Source organism: Salvia hispanica, chromosome 5, assembly GCF_023119035.1.
Source record: "Salvia hispanica cultivar TCC Black 2014 chromosome 5, UniMelb_Shisp_WGS_1.0, whole genome shotgun sequence".
NCBI classification, from domain to species: Eukaryota; Viridiplantae; Streptophyta; class Magnoliopsida; order Lamiales; family Lamiaceae; genus Salvia; species Salvia hispanica.
Window position 1 is genome coordinate 19,399,743 of NC_062969.1, and position 18,462 is coordinate 19,418,204.

Sequence of the window (18,462 nt, forward strand, 5' to 3'; positions counted from 1 at the left end):
TGTAAAGAAGCATCTTATCTATACATTATTATCGCTTTTATGTTACTATTTATCCACTCTAACTATTTATTGCAATTTTTTCAATACGAGTGCAAAAAGAATTCAATCAAATATCTAGGAACGGAGGGAATAGTATATTCGTTGTTAAATATATGTATAGGTATGAATCTTACAATGACCATCTAAAGTTCTAAATGTGTATGACATGTTATATTAATATCTTCTATTCATCGTAATCGATTACAATTTATACATATATAAAAGGGCGAGTTTTGAAAATAATAAAAAAATTGTTTATAGATTTTTAAAGAAATTAGCAAAATGAAATATTTTAGATATTTAATGAGCATTTTGACTGATTCTTAAAGCACTACAATGAAAAATTACTAATCTTTAAATAGGATAATGGGCATTTAACAAATTTTGTAACCTCTATTTCTTAATTAATAATTTATGATGTTTTAATTTCATGATCTCTCATATCCCAATTTTGAACCAATAAAAGGCAAAGACATAGCGTTGTAGATGAATTACACACCAACAAAGCACTCTCCATTCACTCTCAAACTCTCAACATTTATTGTGGAGTACATTTTAGGACATTGTATTCTCGATTTTTGAAGCCCCTATCAAGTTCATCGGTGTCTAGCGGGTTTGAGATTTTTTACACGTTAGGAGGAAGTTGTTTCATCTTTGGGGATAATACGACAATCCAAGAGCACTAACCATGATGTAATTTGTCTTGCGGAAAGATAATTAATTTCTCGACTAGACTTTTAGTTTGGTTTATTTTATAATTTTTATTGTAATTTCCATTTGATTTATTGTGTTTTTTTCCATTTGATTGCAATAGTTAGAGCACCGCGTGTATATGGTTCGAGAATTTTATCCCAATATTTCTTACAATTCTTAGAGAGTGAAGAATTGTAACATCTTTAACTCGAAACTTGTAGTTCCTGATTCTCGAATATAGTTTTTTTGTTAAAAGTGTGATTCATTATTTTTAGTAGAGAGATATGGAGGATTGTTTTAAATATATTTTTCAAAAGTGTGATGTACTATCTTCGCTATCCAAATAATTGTGTTTTGGCTTGATTCCATTTTAAATATGTTTAATTTTATTCTTTAGGCGTAAAATAAATTGAGAAGTATATATATTTATTAAATTTTTATTATATAGTACTCCATCTGTCCCTTAAATATTGTCACAGTTTGACTGACACGGATTTTAAGAAATGTAATAGAAAGTGAGTTGAAAAAGTTGGTAGAATTTGGCTCCTACTTTTAAAGTATTAGTTTTATAATAGAATGTGAGTGAGAATAAGTTAGTGGAATGTGGGGTCCACTACCAAAAATGGTAAAAAGTGAAATGTGACAAATTTTGTGGGATGGATGGAAGTGGAAAAATATGACAAAATTTCAGGGACGACTGAGGGAGTAGTACATTTTTTTAAAAAATCTTATGTAGTTATATTGTTTCTCATTTTAATTAATCAATTAACAATTCAAAATTGTATGACAGAAAAATATTCAGTCATGTATCGCATGTAGGTTAATACTAGTATGAATAAAATACAACACAATGTTAGTGCACATACAAATAAATGTAATAATAAAATTTAGTTTCATGAACAATAAAATAGTAGTAAAAATGTTTTAAAAAATACACAAATTAGAACAAATATTTTTATTAATGCAACAACTATTTTTTATTAGCGCAAATGGCAAAACTAAGAGGAAATGAAAAAAAAATGTGATAATGAATCTTATCAGACAATATTGATGCATGTAGAAATAAGTTTAATAAAAAAATAAAGAAATTTTGTAGTTTTGTGCACGTCACCTACCGTTGTGCACAAAGCTGCACAGCAAAAGATCTTTTCCTTCCCACAAACCTTAGAGCATCTCCATCCGTGCTCTTAGCTAAGAGCATGGAAGTGGGCCCGAACCCACTTTTACTCCTTGTCCTTAGCTAAGAGCACAACACCCACATCCGTGCTCTTAGCTAAAGACAAGCTCAAGGGTCTCACCATTCTATTATTCAATTTAAATACTCCAATTATTAAAAACATTTCTACATTATAAAAATACATTAAAAAATAAAAATTACATAATTAAAATCCTAAAAAATAAAAATTACATAATTAAAATACTAAAAAATAAAAATACATAATTAAAATCCTAGAAAATAAAAATTACACACGTGGAAGACTAGTCCTCTAACCCCAATTGCCTCTTGAGACCCCGGATCATTTGCTCATGTGTTGCAAGTTGATCCGGAGTCATCTTAGACGTATCATTCAAATAGGGAGTTGACCCAAGAGGGTCCACAACGTGTTGTTCGTCTCACCATTCTATTATTCAATTTAAATACTCCAATTATTAAAAACATTTCTACATTATAAAAATACATTAAAAAATAAAAATTACATAATTAAAATCCTAAAAAATAAAAATTACATAATTAAAATACTAAAAAATAAAAATACATAATTAAAATCCTAGAAAATAAAAATTACACACGTGGAAGACTAGTCCTCTAACCCCAATTGCCTCTTGAGACCCCGGATCATTTGCTCATGTGTTGCAAGTTGATCCGGAGTCATCTTAGACGTATCATTCAAATAGAGTTGACCCAAGAGGGTCCACAACGTGTTGTTCGGGGGTGGAGGACACAAAGGGAGCGAGGACGGATGGAGTCGAGGCGCGGCGACGGGTGGTCGTCGTCTTCTTCTTTCCTTGCGGCCGGCGGGAACTGCTCGGGCCAGCGTCGTGGCTACCCAAGTTAGCTCCGGCAGCCACATCATCGGAGGCGCCGTCGGATAGGGCTACCAACCTCGACCGTTTGGAGGAGCTAGAGGAGGATGCTGCTATGCCGCCCCTATACTTTGGATGTTGGTGCCCCTCCTGCCAACAATCGAGGTACTTGAACGGTGTGAACTCCGTGCGTTGGTAGGTCGCCAAGGCGGCAGTGATGATGTCGAGCTCGCTCGTGCCGCTCCCCACCGACCGCTCTTCCTGGAGGTAAATCCCCTGGAACTTACTGATTGCCTCGTTGCATCTGAAGATGCAATTGCACACCATACTATCATTGCGATAGATGGTTTCCTCCGGTCGGGTTTCATTGTAAAGACGAGTGATGCGCTACCAATACATTTCCCCGTTCTGGTTCGTGCCAACTTCCGGATCTTCGGAGACTGCCAAGTAGGCTTTGAACATTGCCATCATCTCATCGGAGTACGGGGTGTGGGTGCCACGAACAGGAGGAGTAGGAGTAGGAACAGAAGTAGGAGTAGGAGTAGAGCTGCTGCTCCCTCCCGATCCGGGTTCGGGTGCCCACCCGAACCCGGAGGCGTTTAGGTCGTGCACCGGGTAAGGACGGTAGCCACCCGGAGCTTGCGAACCTTGGGTTTGAGGAGGGGCCGTAAATTATGTTTCCGGACTAGGGAATTCGCCGAAGTCGAACCAATCGTGGTTCCAACCACGATTGCCGGAGGGGTGATCGCCGGAGTCGGACATTGTGTAGTGTGGTGGGAATTTAGATGAGAGAGTATGAGGAAAAAAGATGAGAGAATGTAGATGATGATAGAATAGATGAGAATGTGTTTTTTTTGTGTTGAAGTGGGGGTATTTATAGATGAAAATGTGAATTTTGGGGGAAAAAAATTGAAAAATAAATTAAAAGTGGGAAGAAAACGGATATATTTTTTTTGGGAAGTGGGAAAATATTTTTTTTTATTTAAAAATATTTTTTTCAATTAATTTCGTATTTTTAAAAAATAAATAAATAAATAAGCCAACGGCTATGCCGTTGGCGAATGAGGCGTCGCTACGTGTGCTGCTCAGCGGCACGGACGTGCTCTTTGCTAAGAGCAGCGCCGTGCCGCTGGCACGGACGGACGAGCATCATCGGCGTGCGGACGGCACCGTGCTCAGCGGCACGGACGGATGAGCACCGCAGCCTTCACCGCTGCGGATGCTCTTATTAAAAGAGCTTTGGGATAATATGAATGACATCTCCACATTAACAAACCTCGTTAAAAAACAAATAGGATAATGAGTATCTATAGATTACATTTACACTATCATGCTCACATTTATTTCAACAATTTCTACGCAAACAAAAATAAAAAAGAAGATGAAGATAGGAAAGAAGTTATAACTACACACATGAACATTATTAAAGAAAATGAAATATTGTAGACATTAGCCATGAAAATAGTAGAATATGATGGGACAAAGAGAGATCCAGATCATCCATAATTTTGGTGCTAGAACCGATATCATATTGGCCATCAGCAAGCACGTCAATATCTTACATTGTTGCACATGTTCTGTTCCCAATTGTCCCGTGTGAAGGAGTCAGGTGGCTGCTGAGTGAACCAGATGGGGGCCCAGTTGATTAGGGTATCTAGACAGCAGTTCGTATCCGATATCCTTTGGAGCTTCGTTATGGTACCCATACAGCAGTAATTTCTCGGCATCAGATGGAAGCTTTCTTTGCCCCAGCCCCCAAGCAACAATTGGTTCCTCGTGTCAGTTGGAACTCTCTCAGGGAACCCGGGCAGCAATTAGCCCTAGTTACATGTAAGTGCTTTATTTTAACAGTGCAGTTTTGTGCACAACACAGGATGACTCTACAGTAGGGGATCATTTCCTGAGGTGGAATAGTGTAGATGTAATGTATGGAAAACATTCATTATCCCATTAGTCTAATTAAGTTTTAATGAGGTTTGTTGAAATAAAGCATCTTTATCTTCATTTTCAACACAAATGGGATAATGTATTCCAATGTCATATTTTTCCTTCTGTTACAACTCTCTCGTTCCCTCTCTAAATGCCCTTTTCCTCTTTATCTTTTTTTATAAGTAAAATTTTAAGTTGGATGTGAACGAAATAATGTAAATGTTATGTGTTTTTAATTGTTATTTATTTTTGAAGAATAATTGCAATATAAGAGTCATTTAAGAGTACTTTCTGAGACATTATTTATTTAATTTATTGATATTGGAAGCTCGATCAGTTGTCCATGGTGATGATGTAGCGGATCAACTTGCCTCGGAGTAGAGATGTCAAATGGGCCGGGCCGACCCAGCCCAGCCCGGCCCAGGCCCGGCCCACCAGTGTAACGAAGCGGGCATGGGCTGGGCTCATTAGGTGAAATGGGCTCCAATTGGGCTGTTTAATAAACCCAGGACCGGCCCAGGCCCAGGACCGGCCCAGGCCCGACAGAAGCTAACTTATGTACTTGGTTTTATACTATAATATGTTTTTAATTCTTTCAATAGTCTTATTTATGCATAACATAAGTAAAATACAAATAACATATTCATATCTCCTAGTATTAATTTATTGTTATACACATGGTTATATTATGTTGTATATTTTGAAGATACGTTATTAATAACATTATGCAACAAATATTCAATCAATTTAACTATTACTTAACTTAAATTAAAACTTATACTAATAAATTTGATTTTCATAATTAAAGAGATTAGTTATTGACTTTTTTTTTCAAAAATAGAGGATTTGAAGATACGTTATTAATAACATTATGCAACAAATATTCAATCAATTTAACTATTACTTAACTTAAATTAAAACTTATACTAATAAATTTGATTTTCATAATTAAAGAGATTAGTTATTGACTTTTTTTTTCAAAAATAGAGGATCCTAGAATTGATTGTGCTATAATAATTTTGATTTGTATAATTGTAAAGATTGGTTGTTAATAATTTATCTCTACTAAATACAATCCATAAATATAGGAGTAATTGATTAGTTTTCCATATGTATGCAAAATGTAATATGTATATATAATATATTCCCTTACGTGTGTATAAATATATACTCCCTCCGTCCGCGAATAGGAGTCCCGGTTGGCCATTTTCATCCGTCCGCCATTAGGAGTCCCGGTTAGACATTTTATCTTGGGAGTATAAAAAATGACCCTACTTTTCCCTTAATTTAGAAGCTGCAATTAATTTTAATCCACTTTGATTGCAAATAATAATATAAATGGGTCCCACATTCCACTATCACACACTTAAATTATTACACTCAAACTTTTCTTAAAACACGCACCCAACTCAACTGGGACTCCTATTCGCTTACGGAGGGAGTATATATAGACTATGAAGTTTGGATATTTTTTTCATGCATATCCATTTTATTAATATATTATTAGATGCATGATTATTTTATATTTGTATGTTTTCAAAATAATTCTAAATTTTATTAATGATATTACTAAAAAATAATTAATAATTCAATTGCTCAACCTAAATCATTTGATTTCCATTATTACATTTAATTTGCATAATTATAGATATTAGTTAGTTAATTGATTTATCTCAGTTGAAAATAGCTCTATAATTAGTATACTATAATTCCTAATTTTGTGGGATTGTATAACATATGCGTGTATGTGTAATACACAAATCAATTATTACATATTCCTATATAAAACTCATGTCTACAAAATCTTACCTTATTTAGTGGTAATATATATCCAGATTAATTAATAGTTATAGCACAGTAAAAATTTTGAACTTGGCCCAGCACAGAACCGGCTCAGCCCGGCCCAGCCCGGCCCACATATCAACTGGGCCCGGGCCTGGGCCAGGCTGGGCTGATATTTCGCTGGGCATCACCGGGCCTGGGCCGGGCTGGGCCGGCCCGGCCCACTTGACACCTCTACCTCGGAGTATGTAGTCGAAGGCCTTGTTGATATGTGAGAAGGAAACATCTTACCAACTAACACGTGTTTCATCACTAACGTCTAAATTTTACTTTGTTCATATAAAGTTCAGCGACTACCGGAATATCCATCCGGGGCTTGTAATTGATAAAAATGTCCCTTTCATAGTTCTCTCATTCAGCAAATTCATAGGGTGTGTTTTGAACGCGCCGTCTTTGTTCAGAACTCCGACCAGTACGGCTACGTAGAGGGTGAAAAGTTTCTGAATTTGGGGTTCACTCAGTTGAAATGAACCCAAATTTTTTTTTAAGTGTGACACTGATACGATCATATCTCCTAATTATTTAGTATCTTTTATTTCATCATATCTTTTCAATATCTTTGTTTTCTTATTCAATAAGTTAGGGTAGAAGTCTAGTATTATAAATAGGAGAGCTTGTTATCATATTTAATCATCCAACAATGAATCAATGAATATATAATTTTGGCCAAATGCCTTGCGAAATGCTCTGAATCCATAGTTTCCTACGCTACCTGCTGACTGACAGAAGGTCTCCGCGCACAGCCGGAACGTATATCTGATCTGGAGTCGTTGCCCGGCGGGTTGGAACCCGCGCACAGCCGCCCAGATCCTTATCTCCGCCGACCCTCACACGCGTCGGATTATCTTTATCTTGTTATTGTCCGATTTAATGGATCGTTAGGGATTTAGGTCCTTAACAATTGGTGCTTTCATCTGTGTACTCATGAGACGATACAACAACAACAGTAGGCAAGGTTGGGGCGCAAACCGACCCACCTACTTTCCGAATAGCTCGTCGCGCCGTGATAACGTGATTGGCCATCGAGACAACTTCGGTCAGCAGACCGACGAGGGGGACCGTAAGGGTCGCCCAACGGAGGATGCAAACCACGATGATTCTGTGGGTTATAAATTGGATCGCTTGATGGATAGACTCGACAAATTGGATTCTTGGAGAGAAGATACAGACCGTAGGTTCAAAAATTTAGAACCAGAGTGGCCTTGCGGCAATGATCAACCGTATGACGACGCATATATAGATGATTTGGGGTTTGATGATCAACGTCAACGGAGAACAGGGGATAATTTTGGGGCGCGAGACAGCCCGCAGAGAGATCGATATCGTCGCGAAGGGAGAAATTGCAGAGGTTCATGTTGGGACCCACTAGGATATCAACAACATCGTCACCAAATAGGCGGGTATGATCAACAGTTTAATCGGCCAACCACGTGTTACGACCCACCATAGTCGCGACAACCCTCTTGTTGGGAACCACCGTCTCGTCGTGCATCGCGAGAATATTCGGATTATGATCAGCAACCACGTCCGCCTAGTCGTTGGGATCCGCTCGACTATCCCTGCCCGCAGACCTTGCAGCCTACGCAGTTTAACCGACCCTCACCGCACAGCTCCTTGCCCAGCCCAACTAGCTGCAGTAAGTGATTACAACAAGAAATTGCGTGTTTATAGATTGGAGCAAACAGCCCTTTTCGCCGAGTTGAATGCGGGGTTTGAGGAGAATAGTGATGACGAAAATCTAGTTGAGAATGTTCCCAACAACGCTGCTCACAATGGGGGCGCTAATCTTGATGTTGATGTTCCAATCAATGAGTCCCTGGAAGAGATCATCAAAACCGTCAATATGCCGCTGCAAGTGCTCATTGGGGTATATGATGAGAAGATTGGTGATCTTATTGTGCTAACACATCGAGAAGTGGCGTTGTTAGATGATGTAGAGAAGGACAATTCCACTGATGAAATGAAGATGATCGTCGCCGCACTCAATGACGTTCAAGTGTCATCCAAAACTGTTGTTGGAAATTGTTAGGGCAAGAAAGAAGATGGTGCTTACACCGGTTTGCTGATGCACTATTTTTTAGCACTAAATAAACCTGCAAGAAATGAAGATGATCGTCGCCGCACTCAATGACGTTCAAGTGTCATCCAAAAATGTTGTTGGAAATTGTTGGGGCAAGAAAGAAGATGGTGCTTACACTGGTTTGCTGATGCACTATTTTTTAGCACTAAATAAACCTACAAGTATACAGAGTATATATAGTATAGCTAAAGGTCAGTACCGGATATCGAACACGGGGAAGGCAAACACAGACTGTCTATCTTCTATTAAGACTCAATTACTATTTGGAGAAACAAGAGAATTTTGAAAACTTTTGAAAACTTAAAATATTTGAAAGCAAATAACAACTGATTGCAATTAAAACACGGAGATAAAATATAGAGATAAGGGAATTCCAGGGATGTGCGTTCACAGTTATGGTTATACAAATTCCAAACTACAATACCCTAGCACAATTATTACTTTAATAGGACGAGCCACCTAGCTTATGCTCATGCGATGCAAACGTTGATTACAAGATTAGGGTTGTCAAACTAAAACGTAACTCCAAAAACCTCATAAGACCCTTGAAAAGTCCCCACTCTCAATTAACAGTGTCGTTTTAAGGGAAGCTAACTGTAGCGTCTACTAAGTGGATCTAACTCGCTAGCACTCTCTCACAGTTATGAAGCAAGTTATATTAAATCATACAAGATTGTGTTACTCAATCATGTAGCATCAAGATTACTTATGGAAGAAACAAAGTAAAAACAAAACGAATATTAAATAGAAAACTTGAATTGTATAACCAAAATCGTTACTAACACATCCCTAGAATCCTATGAGTTTAGTTACACATAGTGAAATAAGTTAAACACATAGATTGAAGGGAAGACAATTTGAACATAAAACTAAAGCAAATAAAACATGTAGGTTGAATCCTTATCGTTCTTGATGTTCTTGAAATCCTTCTTCAACTCCTTGCGCAATTGAAGTACTCTAGCTCTTGATCTCTATGAATTATTTTGCAAAAAGAAGCTCTCTGTTTGATGAAGCTTGAGGTCCTATTTATAGGGGAAAGTCAATCCTCATTGTAGAAGGAAAAGATCTTCAAAATATGGTAAATCTTGGAGCAGATCTAGCGCTAATCGGGTTCGCCGCCTTTCTCCGGCGGGCCGCCACACCTTGGCAGGCGGTCGCCGCGTTGGAGTCCAGTCTCTGTTCCTTCGGCGGCGGTCCGCCGCATGACTTCCGGCGGTCGCCGGGCGAGACTCTTTTCCAAGTGTAAATTTCCGAGGCGGGCCGCTGCATATCTTTGGCCGCCGGGCGCCGGCGGTCGCCGTACAACTTCGCGGCGGTCGGCGGTCGCCGTCCCGAACTCCAGAATTCCAGACTTTGCGTTCTTGACTCCCTTTTTCGGCTCAATTATGCACATTTCTCACAAAACACGTCAAAATACCAAAATAGATGAAATATGCAAATAATGGACGTGTAGAGTGACTTTGACATAAAAAATGGACCAAATAATGGCCTTAAAGCAGTGCAAAATCCGAGCATATCATTTGCCCATAATTGCTTGTGTTTATGTGGGTTTGAATGTTGGTGATGTTCCAATTATGAATCATCGATCAACATCGCTCGACACCGATGCAAGGTTGATCCCTCCGCGCAATGACACGCCATGTTTGAGCATTCTTGGAGGTGTGAACATGTTTTTCATTTTGGCACGGAATTCTGTCGGCCACATTAGTTCTCCTTGGTTGATTTTTTATGGGGGTGATCGAGGGATACATTCAGCTGTTCGGTGTGTGTTCGATCCAGGAGGAGACACATCGCCAAAGCTTTTGCTTTCGACTATCGTCGTTGGTTTGTGGTTTCCACCTTGAGGACAAGGCGGATTTTAACCATGGAAGAGTTGATACGATCATATCTCCTAATTATTTAGTATCTTTTATTTCACCATATATTTTCCATATCTTTGTTTTCTTATTCAATAAGTTAGGGTAGAAGTCTAGTATTATAAATAGGAGAGCTTGTTATCATATTTACTCATCCAACAATGAATCAATGAATATATTATTTTGGCCAAATGCCTTGCGAAATGCTTTGAATTCATAGTTTCCTACGGTACCTGCAGCCCGACGGAAGGTCTCCGCGCACAGCCGGAACGTATATCTGATCTGTAGTCGTTGACCGACGGGTTGGAACCCGCGCACAGCCGCCCAGATCCTTATCTCCGCCGACCCTCACGGGTGCCGGATTATCTTTATCTTGTTATTGTCCGATTTATCGGATCGTTAGGGATTTAGGTCCTTAACAGACACCCCCATTAGGCCGACACCTGATTGTACGCCTCATCAAGCCTCTACCAAAAAACATTCGCATTATGATTGTTTCCGATGATCAGATCCTCCGGAGTATTGATGTACACTTTAAAGATCATCATTTCCTCATGGAAGCATGAAACACGGGTGTCAAATCTGTTGTCAAAAAATTGAATTTTGCTCAACGACTGCATGGGGATGTGAGACATGCCTCCCATATCACGAAAGTAGATACCTTGGGGTACGACGGTTATGGCATCCAAGCAAGGACGGAACTAGAATTTTAAGAAAGCCGGTGTTAAATTTAAAAATAATATTAAAATATTTAATTTTATTTTTATTTATAATATTTTATAGTTTTTAGGAGAGGCTAAATTACGTAATTGTATTAGACGGATCATCATGACTTTAAACTATAAATAATAGTTTTATCATTAAAAAAAATATTATTTCACTGATATTTGAATCACTAGAATACTCTATATACTCTTCTAATATACTCCCTCCATCCACAAAAAATAGATCACTTTGTGTATGACACGAGTTTTAATGTAGAATTGGTAAAGTAAGAGAGAGGAGGAGAAAAAGTAGGTAAAGTAAGAGAGATAGGGAGAAAAAGTGAGTAAAGTATGAGAGGGGGAAGAAAAAGTGGGAAAAGTATGAGAGATAAACTTTCCATTTTAAGAGCATCTCCAATGGTCGGCTAGCGACCGGCTAGCCGATCGCGGCGCTGGCCGATCGGCTAGCCGAACCATTAGAGGCGGCCAGCCAGCGAAATCGGCGAGCCGATCGGCGTGGGCTGGCCGATGCGCTAGCCGCCATTGTGGCGGCCCGATCGGCCAGCAATCGGCCAGCGCCGAATTTTGTTTTTTTTTTAATTCTTTTTTTTTAATTTTTTTTAATTCTTTTTAAAAAAAAAATTTATTCTTTTTTTTAATTTTTGAAAAACTATATAAACGCGATTATCTCTATCTCTAAATTTCTGTACAAGAGCAACATCTAGCGATGGACAACAACAACTAGCCCAATACAAAATTAAGACCTAAAACAATACGAGACCCCGTCGGCTAGCGGCAAACTATAACAGATTCAAGGTGGCTCGTGTGTGGAAGCCCGAATTTTTTTTTTTATTATGTTATTTTTATGATTTTTAGTTAATGTACTTTTTTTATTTAAATAAAATTAATGAATTTTCCCGTATATGTCTCGTAAATTTAATTCCGTAAATGTAATATATTTTGAATTATTTTTATTGTGGCTAGCCTATGGCTGGCCTAAATCTGATGTGGCAGGTGGATTTTTTAGTATTGCTGACGTGGCATGGGAGAGAATGACTAGCCTATTGCTGGCCTATTGCTGGCCTATGTACCATTGCGGATGCTCTAAGAAAGTAATCTATTTTTTATGGACGTCCTAAAATAGCAAAAGTGATCTATTGTTTGTGGACGGAGGAAGTAGAACATAGGAGAGAGAGGATGTCTTTAAAAAGTACTACATAAATATTCATAATATTGAAAAAATAGAGAATATAAAAAAGATACCTAAAAAATTATCCAAAATAAGTATACATAAGTCTACAATATTAAGAAAAAGATCACAAAAATATTAAACTAAAAATGGTGCGTGGAAATTTGAAATATGATAGAATATTTAATATTGCATCTTCTTTATAATGTGAAGTTGTATAAATTAGATTCAATATACTCCCTCTGTCCCATTAAAAATACACCTTTTTCCTTTTTTGGTTGTCACATTAAAAATAAAATGTTTCATAAAATGGAAACAACTCTATCTCTACTTTTTCATCTCTCTTACTTTATTCTCTCTTCATTAACTCATAAAAAAACACTATATAAAATCTCATGCCGATTTTCAAATGTTGCATTTTAAGTGGGACGGAGAAAGTACTGATTAATTAGATACTTAGGAATTTGGGCTTCCATTCCATTCACTAAACACTAATGACCCAAGCCCAACATACCAAGCCCAACATACATATTGGCTTTTCAAACGAACAACTGCAGAGCGCGACAATGGCGGCTAGGGATTGTGCAGAGCGCGGCGATGGCGACCAGGGCGGGGATATTAGGTCCGGCACCGGCCAAGCCCCCGCTGGACCGGCGGCCTGGCCAGTGCTATCTCCGTCCCTGCATCCAAGATTCGGCAGAAATGAGATATTGGCTTTTATTGCAAGAATATGATATAAAAAAAAATGCAAGAGAAATTATTTTAGTTGAAAGAGACTTTCTCCAATGGGTATAGAAGTATACTCCCTCCGTCCCTCACTAAATGAGCCATTTTTTCGCCACGAGATTTAAGAAAAAGAGATTTATTAGTTAAGTGGAGGGGAATAAAGTTAGAGAAAATAAAGTAGAGAGAAAAAAATAAGAGAAGAATGTCAAAAAATAAAATGACTCACTTAACTTAGGACATCCCAAAACTGGATATTTATCACTTTGGGATATCCCAAAATCGGATATGCATTATTTAGCAAGGGACATATGGATTACTTGAATTGGTAAAAATTCACTAGGCAGTGGATATGTTGGAGTGGAGTATTTTAATTATAAGATCAATTTATACAATTGAAAATATGAAAACAGTCCTCACACCGCAACACCATTGGACAAGAGGCGAAGTGCGCGTGCTGGGACATCGCGCCACCCCATCCCATCCAATCCACCCCCTCCAATATGCCCCTGACAGCACTGGCGGATCTAGGGGGCGGTCGCTCCCTCCCGGCCGTTCGGAAAGTCTAAACTTTCCCTTGAATCGAGCCGAAAATAGCATATCCGCCCCCTCCGTGGAGTATAGAAATATATTTGTTTCCAAAAAAGTCTAATTAAATTTTGTAGTCCAATGGTTTGGATGTTAGATTTTTAACTAAGAGGTCTAGGGTTCAAGCTTCAACAAGAGCATATTTTTTACATTTTTATTTTATCAATACATATTTCTTTTTATTATCAAAATAATACCTTTAAATACTTTATGAAATCTAAACTTTTACTAATTTGAAAATATTATGTTGTTATATTTATTCTTTAGTTAAAATCATTTTTAATCATGTGTTAATCTTTTTTTTTTCCTAAAGTACTTATAATTTGTGATCCATGCATCTTAATTATTCTCTACGTAACAAAATAAACTTTTAAATATTTTTGAAATCTGAATATTTACTGCTCTACTTATATCACTTTGGTATATAATAACATTTATGATGATTTTGAATGTATATAATATTTACAATAATTTTATATTTTTTACATGAATAATACATATTTTCAAGCTAATGCATGTGTATACTTTATTAACGAAGTTAGTGCATATTAATATAATACTTATTATTTATTTTATTATTAAAAATAATATTAAATTAAATATTTAATATTTAAATATTAAATTCCGCCCCGCCATTTTCGGGGACTGGATCCACCACTGCCTGCCACTAATTCGTCCCCTCGTAACGCGATCTCAACCTTGCGTTGCGGATACTCAAAATACGGTTAGGACGAGCTTTTGGGGGTGGTATCTTTCGTGACACCCAAGGAGGCTGGCGATATGGTTTCGTGGCTAGCATTGGGAACTGCTCTGTTCTGATTACAGAGGTTTGGTGCTTATTCTAAGGGCTACAATTGGCCAATGAGAGGATATCACAAACTGGAGGTAGAGAGTGATAGTTTTGTTGATGTGTCAATGATTATGAGTCATTTTGATAGCTCAATCAACTTCGACCTGTAATACGAAAGGTGTGCGACATGCTCAAAGATTTTGATTATGATGTAATTCGACATGTGCACAAAGAAGATAATTTTGCTGCTGATTTTTTTTCGCATTTTGCTTATAATTTTCCCAGAGGATTCCATGTTCTAGAGGCTCCGTCGAGTTGTTTGAGTAATTGGTTGCTTCTTGATAGAATATGTGTTTTTTTACTTTTGTTAGTTTCTGCTTTCTTCCTCAGGCATAGCCCACTATGTTACCAAAAAAAAAGATCGAGCACTTGATAAGGTATCTATGTCTAGCCCATCCAAAAGAGCAAAACCATTTTCATATGTCACAGATATGCTACTCCGTGCCATTAATCGTCTCAATATGAAATGTTTGTCCATCGTGAATGATTCTCTTTTTTTTTTTTACTTCAGGTAATGGACTGCACATTCGACATATTTATCCCACTCACATTTTATTATAAAACTAATTTATAAGACTAAAATTCACCATCAACAAACTTTTTCTATCTCCTTTGAATTACTTTTTTTAAAACTCAAGGCAAGTCAAAATGAGTCTCTTATTGACGGATGGCGGCGGAGAAGGTAGTATCATTATGTGTATTTATTTATCTATAATTTTGAACACTATCCCAAAAGGCAGTCTGGCTTGTTAAAAATTAGAGTTCTGAGTTCACAATAATGCATCGAACAACGTTGAGAGAGACAAAGAGAGATGGGTGGCAAATGAATAAGCGTCGAGACTCGCAAATAATTTACACGTCAAAAATAGCAAAACTAACAAGCCTCTAATGGAAGATGATCCACAAGAACACACATAGCAGTATAGGGTTTAAAGAAGTTTGGGAAATGATTGGGCACAACACGAACACGAACACGAAAACGAACACGAACGCAGTTTTACAACACACGGAATAGAATGCACCTGCACATCCCATTCTCCCGCGTTCTTCATAAAATATGCTCTACATTTTTCTTCTACACATACACATGGTCAAGATTCTGCACTTGGGCTCTGCATGCAGCAAAACCATTTTTTCTGCAAACACCATGATTCACTATATAAGTTTGGATGGATGATGTGCATGAAACTTGTTCAACCGCTCGAAAACAACTACAGTACATAACACGTGAAAACCGTAACATAATCATAAGGAAAGTTACACTATTCAGAGATGCAGCTTAATTGAGTCGAAAGCAACTCTGCCTGCTACATCCACAAAATACATACTCCTCCGTCCCATAAAAATATGTGCAACTTCCATTTCCATCCGTCCCATAAAAATATGCGCATTTTCATTTATGGAAAGTTATCACAATTTATTAACCCTACACATCAAGGTATTTACAACTTATACCACCATCAAAACACTAATGATAACATGGGTCCCCCCACTATCCACTAACACTACTTTAATTACCCTTCTCCTCCTTTCTTTTACTTTACCAATTTTATCTTAATTCCCGTGCCATATCATATGCCCATATTTTTATAGGGCGGATGGAGTATATAGACAAGGGGATGGTACAAATCATGCTAGCTTCAATCATATGTCAAACAAATCAGCAAAACTAAATAAATCGAAGAACGACTTACACCCTTAGGTTTTATAGGTTCTGCTCCTCCATAATTTGTATTTGTATCCACCTTCGAAGGAGAATCTGGTTTCCCACCTGTCTTTTTCTCATCACGGGCCTTATTAAATATTACAGTAAACCCCTCAGCTGAAGTAGGATCATTAACATCCCAATCACCAAACTTCGGCAATGGGCGACCCTTCTCCTGGACAAGCAAAGGGAAAAGAAAACAGAAATAGTTAGAAATTAAATTGCTAAGATCTCAAGAACAATTAGTAACTTGGCAACTAATTTGATGCAGAATGTCAAGTACACAACAAAGTTGAAGAATGGAAATCAAGACCGGTACAATGATACTGCAATACAAGATCACTTAGAAGAGGGAAGATGTATGAGCATGTCAGAGTAAATTGATAAGCATTCATTCAAATAACTAAAAAATCAGTCAGTTTATGCACAAAATTAGCAATAATGCCCTGGAATGATAAGGTGAACTTTACAAGCAGCGGAAAGCTTCCCTTCTTGTTGTGATCCTACTACAATTCTGCTACTAACTTCAGAAGACAAAATTACTCAGAGATAAAAAGGGGTAAGCAACGCAACACATATGCAAACTGAACAGGATATCCCATTAGATAACGGTAAGCCAATCATTCACCCACAAGCACTTCCATCACTAAAAGGAGGGGAACAGAACACCCCTCCCCACCAATATACTAATTCTCCAATCCTATTTCACAACCATACACATGCCCCTTTTAATTCCCTTGAATTGCCAAGCACACGAAAAATGAAACTCTAAGCCTGAAAGAACTACTTGCCACCATCAGCAACGTCGTTCTAATGTGAATCACATCGAAAGACATGTGAGCAGACAGGGAGATACTTAATGATACATCATAAGCATATGTATGGCAAAGGATGATAATATGTGATCAATAACTCCAAATGAAACAACCAATTGCACTCGTACAGAAAAGGACATAAGAAACCACTATTAAGTACAACTGGTAGCAATATCACTGACCACATGCCTTTATTACACTATTGACCATTAAACGAATACGCAACTCAAATAAGCAGGTAGACTGGCTGATCAGAAAAAAATGAAGAAAAGTATGCAAATCCGAAAGTTGGGAGGAAAGAGCTGCTACTAAACAAAAATTCACATAATATAATACTCCTTTTATTCCATAGTAGTGGAGTCATTTTGCCATTTTGGTACGTAAATAGTAGTGGAGTCATTTTCCTTTTCAGTAAAATAATACATTTCTTCTCACTTACTTTACTCTTTCTTACTTTATTCTCTCTTCTTCTCTCTAACCTTTTCATTTCCTACTTTATTCTTCATTTACTTAACTCACTTAACACAATTTTTCTTAAACCCGAAAAAAAAATGCATCAACTACTACGGAATGGAGGGAGCATACGATAGTACTTAAAGAACGTTTAATTCTTTTAGTGCAAATGTTATAGGATTACGAAAACAGAATCTAGACAACTGAAATAGAATAATTATATCAAATTGAATCCACAAAATCCAATTTTGAATATGTTGTGGATAAGGTAAAAATTAATAGAGAAGAGTTCCTTAGATTAATAGGCACATCAAAATTCAACGATAGAAAAGCTAGCAACCAATCGCAACAGTTAAGAAGCAAAAATAAAACAAATAAACAATCGAATACGCCCAAGCCTGACTGAAACTGAAAGCATACCCAAAAGCAAGCCAAGCGATCGACAACAAAAATGAAAAGTTTGGCCGATGAAAATAACGGGGGAAAGGAGTAAGGACCATTATCGACTCAAATCCAATCAGTATAAGATCGAATAATGAATAACACCCATGTAAGAATTTGGATTGCATACCGACATGGCTCTTCAGCGAGAAATATCCAAAGCAGAAAAAATGGAGTTGAGCAGTGATTTTGTGAGAGAAAGAGAGATGGAATGAATGGGACAGAGATAGATGGGTTTAGTCGTCAATATAGACTACTATCAATATCAAACTAATTTCTAATTATAAGTGTACATTTAAATCATAGGGTATCAGGGTATGTATACATATGGAAAGATATACGACACACTTTATACGAGTACCACATCGACGCACATTTAATGTTGTTAATTTTATTTTATATATTTCCTCCGTCTCAACTAAGATAACATGTTTTTCCTTATAGTTTTCCTAACTAATACTCTCTCCATTCCATAGTAATAGAGGTGTTTTTTTATTTCCATCCGTTTTCATAATAATAGAGTCATTTCC

General features: G+C 37.3%; 1 protein-coding gene across 1 annotated transcript; it reads right to left on the reverse strand.

Annotated features, from left to right (window-relative positions):
• Positions 1-15,331: 15,331 nt before the first annotated feature.
• Positions 15,332-18,203, reverse strand: LOC125187175 (protein NOI4-like). Its single transcript, XM_048083704.1, has 3 exons — positions 18,063-18,203; positions 16,213-16,398; positions 15,332-15,654 (listed from the first exon to the last, which is right to left on the reverse strand). The coding sequence occupies exons 1-3, from the start codon at positions 18,066-18,068 to the stop codon at positions 15,610-15,612; spliced, it is 237 nt and encodes a 78-aa protein (XP_047939661.1). The 5' UTR covers positions 18,069-18,203; the 3' UTR covers positions 15,332-15,609.
• Between the last annotated feature and the right edge of the window lie 259 nt (positions 18,204-18,462).

What these genes read in the sequence shown, in the direction of transcription:
- LOC125187175 (XM_048083704.1), bottom strand. An exon ending in AACCTATAAAACCTAAGGGT is followed by an intron (nt 15,655 to 16,212) that starts GTAAGTCGTTCT and finishes TGGTGTTTGCAG; the next exon opens with AAAAAATGGTTTTGCTGCAT.